Source organism: Anoplophora glabripennis, unplaced genomic scaffold, assembly GCF_000390285.2.
Source record: "Anoplophora glabripennis isolate ALB-LARVAE unplaced genomic scaffold, Agla_2.0 scaffold3, whole genome shotgun sequence".
In the NCBI taxonomy this organism is placed as follows: Eukaryota; Metazoa; Arthropoda; class Insecta; order Coleoptera; family Cerambycidae; genus Anoplophora; species Anoplophora glabripennis.
Genome location: NW_019416486.1, coordinates 3,496,215 through 3,505,983, shown reverse-complemented (window position 1 = coordinate 3,505,983; position 9,769 = coordinate 3,496,215). Strand labels below are relative to the sequence as shown.

Genomic DNA, 9,769 nt, shown 5'->3' with positions numbered 1-9,769 from the left:
GTTATTTAAATTCCACATATGTACTACATTTCACCTCTGTACGCGCCACTGTTTATTGTTCCCTGCTCTACGATCAAGCTCGCCAGGTTAGTATTTGACGTATAACCGACCACTTCGTACACTCGATGCACCTGGCCGACTACAGCTAGTACCAGAACACAGTGCGTATGCGGCGGTATTTCAGATTTTACATTCAATTTCATTTTAAATTTGAAACGGTTCATCTTACGCCTCCTAAAAATGATGACACGATTTTCGTTTGATAAAAGACCGACAATTTTTTGCTCTACTTTGCATCGTATACGATCGTACTATAATGTACTATAGGCAGGAGCTCCGTCGTGCGCGTACCACATGTTTTCACGGACAGCCAGTGGCACCTCTTCAAGCAAAATTAGAAGTTGCTCATTTAAAAATTTCAGATATTACACTGCACCGATATGTTGAGGAAGAATAAACGGACTAATAAGATAATCTCCTACAATTCCTGCCCATACATTTAAACAAAAACTATGCTGAAATCTCGATTTATAAACTTGGTGTGGGTTTTGATCGGACCATGAATGAATATTGTGATGGTTTACTAAACCATGTCTTTGAAATGATGTTTCATCAACAAACAAAATGTTGGATAAAATATTTATATTTTCTTTTGAAATATTCATATACCATTGACAAAGATCTATCCTGTTAGGTAAATCCGCAGCAGTCAATTCTTGCACAGGTTATTGGTGGTAGGGGTATAAAAGATGATCTTAAGCAATATTCCAAATTGTGGTATGAGAAACATTGTACTGTGCCGATAATTTCGTTGTACTGGTCTCAGGTTTGTGATCTAAAATGTCAAGGACAACTTCTTCAAGATCTACATTGCGAATTAGACGTCTTCTTCCAGTGCCTTTATGGCGAGGTTGAAATTGTCCGTTTCCTCTAATTGTAAGTCTTCTTTCTATTGCCGCAAAAGATTTTCTACTAGGAACATGGCGATTGGGATGTCTGGCATGATAAAGTCATAAGGCAACAGCAGAGTTCTTGTGACATTCATGAAGTACTTGCAACATATCAACGTAAATGTTATTCAAGTCGATTCCTTTTAGACATATATGTAATTTTAAAACACGGATATTCAACTATAAATGCTGTGAAGCAATGAATTTATTTACAAAAATGTCTGTTTTGGACGTATTACATCTGAAATACATACTAATTTATAAAATTAAAAAATATCACCCCAACGGTTAACTTTAGCCATTTTCAATAAATATCGCTCGCTAGAAAATTTGAAACGTGTCTGACTAAAACTTTAGAAATTATTAAGGAAAAACCATTTTTTATTTTTCACTTTGACACCCTGTATCTTTTTTATTATGCGACTTGGGAAATAGGTATGTTAGATTAAATCAACCAACGGGTCTTTGAAATCAACTTATTTTCGCTTAAGGAATCTCTGGTATCATTTGTGCTCCTTCATTTAAATACACCCCGTATATTTTTCATATTACGACTGTGTGATTGAGAACAGTCATTAATTGGAATGTCTAAGCAACAATAAATTAAATGATGGTTTGAGAAATGAGATGCCTAATTGATTATAAACTACGGCTAACAACCGCGCGCGCCATTATTCCATGGTTAGAAATTCGCCTCAATGATTTGGGATCGAGGGGGATTATCTCTCTTTATCCTGCCTCATCTCGTATAGGCCTGGACAGCCTTCGTAGGTGGGCCCCATCCGTCGGCTACCCCGAGGCTATAAAATTTATATTTTATAAAAAATCATAGAGCCCTCTGGAATCTTTTGGGGTTCATTTGCTTCTCAATCTCTAAGGTATGTCGTATCGTTATAGCACCCTAGAAATTTCAAAATTTGTCAAACTACAAATGATGTAAACATGCCTTTTATCGACATTAAAGGTATCTACACAAAATACAAGATTGATATTCAGGTGATACGTCCTTCATTTTTGATTGATCAAGAGAACGGATGAAAGTGACAATCCTAACATATATTCGGTGAATTGATTTATTACCTAGTATCGATAACCACTTAAACGATTTATTTCGGAAGGATTTACCGTCCAATGTAAAGCTGTTACTAGGTGTTGAAAAACTAATGGCCGATTATCCATGATTTGGCTTAGTTTAAACAAACGATTGCGTGAGACACATGGCCACCCAAAATAATCAGATTTTTTATTAGCGTTTGTGCCGGTGTAATCGATTTCGTTATTATTTGTTTAAAAAAATCTTTAATTTTTCTGTACATTAACAAATTGTATTAATACGTACCGTAATATTAACGCATTCTAAAAGCTTATATTCTCGTAATTATACGAAAAATATTCTGCATTCTAAGTAACTTTCTTCCTCAACATGTGTACACATGTGCATACATGACAGAAAAAATATTCCTAGCCAGAAAATAAACTGTCGTACATAAATCTGAATCATAAATGATCTCTAATAGTTCAAGGAGAATGCTACATGAATGACTATTAAATTATAATTAGGTATAATTTAAGCGGTGCAGAGAGACAACTGCGACTTTGGTTCTGCTGAATAATTACCAGTAATCACCAGTAATCAGTATAAACAATATAGCTTTCCATTTATTAATTTTTATTATGGTATTTTGTAATTAAGATACCAATCAGCCTAAGAAAAAGGCTAAGAGAGTGGTATACACATACATTTTATTTTCGTAATACATATAGGATTTTGTGAACAACGGTTTATAACTTTTACTATAAATGTTTTGAAATATGTATACAGTGTGTATCAGCCAAATGGAATAAATTCAATAATAAATAAATGTGGACGTCGATTGATAACCTTTAGTTGCACATTTTTTTCAACAAAAACCTTTTATACAAGGTGTCTCATGTAACAGTGGTCAATATCAATTTTCTTACTTAAATGCAACATCCTGTATATTATTCAATTTTTCGATCCTTCGGACAATTCTAGACAAATTTCATTTACAATGTCCTATCTCCAACTGTTTCGGAAATTAAGTGTTTTTAGATTTATCGCAAAAATTAACATTAAAAAAAGAAAATTATTGGATTACATAAATTCGCTACAACACACAATACTTATTTCCCATTTAGCTCTTGATAATGAGAAAGTAAGCAAAAACTATTTCAGCGTTCCTTTTTACTGATATGAAATAAAAAAACTATAAATAGTTCTATTTACTTTTGTTTAAAACCCCTGGCTTTAGCAAGGTGTTGTCTGCCTGCATAACAGTAGTTGTCAGTGTTATAGTCGTTGGAATTTCGTTAACTGCATATCAGAAAAAAGGTTCATTTAACAGAAATGCACAAAGTAACAATTCTACAGATGATTGGTTATGGATATAACACACGGACACAAATGGAAATTGCTCGTTTACTTCATGAAAGATTTCCAAATTTGCCGCCTATATCCCAAGGGACAATTAGTAAAATAGAAAAGCAGTTTCGCCAGCTTGGATATGTAAGGCAGATAAAAAAAGCAGCTGCCAATGCAATAAGTGATGATACCAAATTGGATATTATGCTTGAGTTTGAGCAAAACCCACATACTTCTAGTCGAAAAGCAGTCCTAATCTTCGATGTTAGCCGTTCATCGATTATTCGAATATTAAAAGAAAATAAAATGCATCCATATAAAATGAAACCAACTCAAGAGCTCTGGAAAACGATTTTGATAGGAGAACGTATTTTTGTAAACAAATGATAGCAATGTTAGATAACAATATAATATCAAATTAGAACCTGCACCTTTACACTTCACGGTCATGCTAATACTCAAAATTGTCGCTATTGGTCTAGAGAAAATCCTCACTGGATTACAGAAGAACATACGCAATACCCTGAAAAGGTTAATGTTTGGGCAAGAATTGTTGGAGATCATATCATAGGTCCCTTTTTCATTGGTGGCAATTTGAATGGCGATAATTATTATTTAGCACTGCTCCAAAATAATGTCGTGCCAATTTTGACAAACTTATATCCTGATCTAGCAAACCCACAAGTCTATGATATGGTTTCAGCAAGATGGAGTACCGCCCCATTACCAAATCAGTGTCCGGCATCGATGGATAGAGAAACGAGAATCGATGGAATGGTCAGCACGATCTCCTTATCTGCCACCATTAGACTTCTTATGGGGATATGTAATAATATTGTATACAAAACCAAACTCCTCGACTTCGCTGACTTAAGGTCACGCCTGAGATGTTGAGCAACGTTAGAATAAATTTCTATTTAAGATTAGGATGTTGCCGAGACGTTCGCGGGGAGCATATTGAACATCTCCTACATCGACATTAATGTTTTTTTTGCTTTTTTACTTTATAAATACTAAATAAACAGTATTACTTATTAGATTTTGAGTGTATTGTAGCAAATTTCTGTAATCAAATAATTTTCTTTTTTAATGTTAATTTTTGCAATAAATCTGAAAACACTTAATATTTCCGAAACAGTTGAAGATAGGTGTAGGACATTGTACATGAAATATGTCTAGAAATTTTTTCAAAATTTTGACAGTTTTGGTAAGATTTTTCTTTAAAAAATTTACATTTCGTTGAATTCGATAAATTGAACAGTTCTCGAGATAAATCGGTTTTGAAACAGCAGCAACAACTAGAAACATTTTTTTAAACGTACCTATTTAGTTTATTTAACGTTTCCAAAATCTTTGAAATTGTTGATTATATCTTAAGAAAGATATGCAAAAAATGAAAGAAACATTTACATGAAATATATATCACTTCTACAAGTGTGCAAAATCACCCCCTCGTATACTTTTTTATTATACAAATGTTTTTCCATAAAATAGTAGTCCAGACTTGTTGCTAATCTGTGTTATTCTCTTCAAAATTCTTTTCTAGTAAGCGTTGAACGAATGACTTATTTTGGTTGATACCACAGAAGAGTTTCATGGGTTTAGGTCAGGCGATCTAGGTGTCCATAAAACGGGCCCGCCTGTATCTACATATCGATAATTAAATGCTTGTTTTAAGCATCGATACAGTAAACGATACAATAAATGTTTATTTTTAATCTTTTTCTTGTCTCTGTTGAGCTTTTCCATATGTTTTAGGTCTTGTAAAAAATTAAACACTAGTTGTTGCTGCCTTTGTACTTATTATTTCAATTGTTGTTCCAAACGTCTATTATATAATAGCATCCATTTTATCGAATGCGGTAGTAACATTTTGGAAACATCAAACTTGGTAAGTAACTATAGTAAGACCATTTTATTTCTGTTTGATTTAATGCAATATGTTTATTTGTTTTTTGCATTCACAATTTTATATGTAATCACAATAACCATACACAAGCTGACGCCAATATTTTTTCTGTTTTGAATACTTTATTTTTTTATTAATATCAACGGTGATATGCATGCCATTGATGCTGTTACCATACAAACTACTCCATAACCTTTGCTTGACACATAAAGAAATGGCCAATGTGATAATGAAACTGATACGTATCTGTTGATTTTGTTTTTTCATAAGTACGTCACCTTTGCTAATATCGTGTATGTGTCGACAGAGATTAATTTTTCCGAATGTCAAGTTTATCCACCAAATATAAATGTCAGCAATCTCAGGGCCGGCAAAATAATTATTATTTTACATATTACATGAATTTCAGATGAGATGATCGAAAGATAGCTAAGATAGCTGTTAGCATTGGAATTAAATCATTGAAATACTGGTTGGTGTCTTGCAATCTTTTTTTAACAAATGATGTGTACCTTCATGGCAAAGGTAGTTCAGCTTTTTTTTAGTTTTGATAGAGAATATACTGCAGAACTTATTGATGTTATACAAGTTCAATAAAATTGAAGGGTTCTAAATAAACAAAATTAATTTTGGAGGCGTCTTTCACGATGTAAATTTACTAAAATAATATATGTTGTTACAAAAACTCTTCTATTTAGTACTACCTAAACATTGAATATAAATTTAAGATAAACTTTGCTGCCATATGAAATTATTAGTGTTTGGTAGAATATTTATAGTCTATAAACAAATGCACTGCATATCTAACCTAACCTAACCTAACTAAATAAAGTACGATTAATATATTTACCAACATATTTTTAGAAACAAGTTTTTCTCCTTATTATAAAAAATAGTTACATATTGTTTTAAATTGCTTCTGGTATGCTTAAGAAAAGGAAAAATATTTTTATCCCGATCTTAGATAAATTGAAAATATGTCCTTCTATTACTTACAATTTGCTTAGAGAACAAATTTATAGCATAATCAACAAAATGTAAAATTAAATTAGATAATATTGAGAATAACCGGGAGAATAAGCAGTTTCATTAAAGAATAATAATATTATAAACTTTGTTCGAAGTGACACATCAAAAATGTTAATAGGATTTCCCGAAACAATGTCTATTATGCTATTATCTTCTTGTTCTGGACATCACCGAACATCGAAGGCTATACGTTAAAAGTAATACCTTCGCCATTTCTATAAATTTTGTACCGGACATAGATTCAATCAGTTTCATATAGGTACATATGAAATTTAATAGATGGAAAAATCTGTCATGAATTAGTAAACTATTAGATTATTGTTTTTTACAATTTTTCAAAATCAAAGAAGAAATAAACATTTTGTAAACAGAACATGTTAATAAGGTCTGTAATAAGATAACTTACAAATCCAAAATACTTTCCAGCAGATACAGGGTTGGAAAGTCCCCATGGTTCATCGGCCGTTACGTGAGAGCGATAAAGAAAGCCATAGAAATCCGTGCGATAGAGAAAGATGGCTATAATGAAGGCGTCTAATTATTATTAGACCGCCCATTATTAGACGCTTTCATTATAGCCATCTTTCTCTATCGCACGGATTTCTATGACTCTTTATCGCTCTCACCTAACGGCCGATGAACCATGGGGACTTTCCGACCCTGTATAGATAAAATTAGAGCAAACATATGGACTCCAAACATCTATGTAATCAAAAGGCAAGTTTTGCGGTGAGAACTTCCAAAAAAGTAGACAAATATTTTTAATTACATTTTCGAAACCCTAATATTAAAAATATACAATAATTAATTTTAAAAAAATCCAAAACTTGACCCTGAAAATGTTTTCCATAGTATAGTATTTCAAAAAGGTCACAAATTACTTCAGGCTCAGTTATAATTCATTATTTTATTGAAATATATGCTCGTCTTCTTAGAACTATTTTATAAACATACAATTTCCTGTAATTTTTAAACTAAGTTTGTAATTTATTCAATTAAATTCGCAATATAGTAAACATAATTATGTATTTATAAATTATTTATACTTATATTCTTGATATTTTGATGGTAATGTTATTAAACTGCAACGGTTCTTTAAATAATAAGATAAATTCTACACAAAACTTATTTTGTTAATTTTAGAACAAAGTGAACACTTCTTCTAGAACATATAAAGATTAAAATTTATTAATGTAATATTTTAACTTAAAACATTAATTTTTATGTACAGCTAGGAGCGTCCACAGCAACCAGTTACCAAAACATTATTTTGAAAATAACTTAATACTTATTCTTAAGGAAATTAAATATAAAAGGACATATGTGTCCCTTAGATTAAATTAACAAATACCTATGTTTAATAATAATTTAGCGATTTTTCAACAGTTGTCCCTTTGACATTATCCTTAAAAACTCATCCAGAGAATACCTATTTTTAAAATAGAGACAGAAAAATAATGTTATATATCTCTATAGCAAAAATAAACCGCCGTTAGTTAAGGTTAGCAATAAATTATACACGGTGTGAAAAATGTAACTAAAGCTTCTTCTTGTCAAAACAAACAATATTTAAATGTTTCCTAAAAAAATTACGAGTCTTCAAATAATTTCTTCTAATTCATATTGTTGGATAATCGGTTTTTTAAGATCTTTCAGTGAAATTTGGTGTATGGTTTAAAATACAGAGGTCGCTAAGAAAACCTGGAACATTTTTTTACTGGTCATAATTTTTGTTACTTGAGATTTAGGTGTTTTATGAATCGTCAGTTTATTTGTTGTAAAAAATTGTTATATTTGTTGCATTTGCTAAAATATTTCGTTTCAGAGAAAATTGGAATTCAATTTTCCACTGTAATTATGAGAGTATTGACGGGTAATTAATAATTTTATTTTCAACCTTTTGCACATTTTGTGCTTCTGCTACCTTTTTTTTTAAAATTTGAATCATGCCTACTGTGACATAGGAATCTAAATTTTCTTTTATAAATACATTAGGTATACATTACACATTTGTACCATCTTTACATCTATCTATAAATTCTATCTAACATCATACATCTATTTAACATTTATACATCTATACATCTATCTATACAGGGTGATTCACAAATGGTGACCAAAAATGAAGCCTCGTATTCCTCGAATTTTAAGGGGTCTTTCGTATAAAGTTTTTATCTGGAACGCTTCGTTAAAAAGATACAGGGTATTAAACTTAAAAAAATATTTTTAATTTTTTTAAATTATTTAAAAATTACTAAGTGAAATTGATTTGAAATTCGGTACAGGTAGAAGTATTTAAGTAGTAGTTTTCAGTTCGTTTTACTCGAAAATCAGGCTTTTTTCAAAAAAACATAAGAGAGTAATAATTTGTAGAAAATTGAAACACGAATAAAATATCATGATTGTTACCGCAAAGCTGTAGCGTACTATTTTATTTAGAAAAATATGACACCGGTACTCCGTATCCCCGCCACTGAAGCATATAAATTTTTAGAAAAAACCTCAGATTTTGGATAATGGATATATTTTATAATAATATGAACCAGTTGTTTTGTAGATTTATGGGTTCGAATTTCCTTATTTTTATTTCATTATTTGCACAAGTCTGCATATTTAATTTATCACTGATAAATATGTAAATAGTTTCCGGGGTTCTAAACAGTATTTAACGTTATTTTTTGTGTATGTATTTTTGAGCAAATAATTTATGTACTTGACTGTAATATTTTACTCGTTTACTTCTCGATTTTCAGTGTTAAGGGTTGAAGGATGGTATAAAACAAAAAAGGGATATTATTTAATATACAATGACTTACAATTTTCTTATCCTCGGTTTTGTCAATGACGTCCTGTAGGGAGGTTTCCCTTTCCAACAAGACATGATACTCCTCACTAGAGTCCGACTGGCAACTACTAACACTCGAAATAGACACTTGCGAGGACTTCCTCTTCTTCCTGAAGGCCAAATTATTGTTGATTTCGATCAAGTCCATCCTGGTAAGATCCACGGCGAGCGGTGAGATTTCGTTCATTTCACGGGGTTGCTGAATTTTTGACGAACTGTACCCGTTTCGGTCGCAGAATTTAACTTTTGCTGTTCAGACGGCAGCAAGTTAATGCGATAGCAAAGTCGCGACTTTGAAATTGAAATCGCCGACTTATCCCCTCTCCAGCACCGCTTGTTAGTTAGCCGTGATTTAATGTTAACGTCGAGACTTAAACAGTTTTTCTTAATTTGTATAAAATTATATCATTCCATAAAGACTGCAACTGCTATGCTCTATTACTGTTAATTCGTTGCACAGGGACGGACTCACTCCTTTTAATGTTAAACAAACAATTTCAGGCAATCCTTCTCACTACCTATATTAGGTTTAAAATAATTGAATGATTGTAAGAGGGGAACTACCATTAGTAATTATTTTCTACATACCATTTTTGTATTTGGCTGATGATACTGCGGGAAATAACTATATTCTGCGGACTAATGTCCCGACA

At 31.6% G+C, this 9,769-nt stretch overlaps 1 protein-coding gene across 1 annotated transcript in view; it reads right to left on the bottom strand.

Annotated features, from left to right (window-relative positions):
* The window catches only part of LOC108917035, a 54,913-nt gene extending 45,488 nt beyond the window's left edge, over nt 1-9,425 (bottom strand). The window contains exon 1 of the mRNA XM_023454690.1: nt 9,088-9,425. Within this exon, the coding sequence (XP_023310458.1) occupies nt 9,088-9,303 (216 nt within the window). The 5' untranslated portion in view covers nt 9,304-9,425. The remainder of the gene's footprint in view (nt 1-9,087) is intronic.
* Nucleotides 9,426-9,769: the final 344 nt, after the last annotated feature.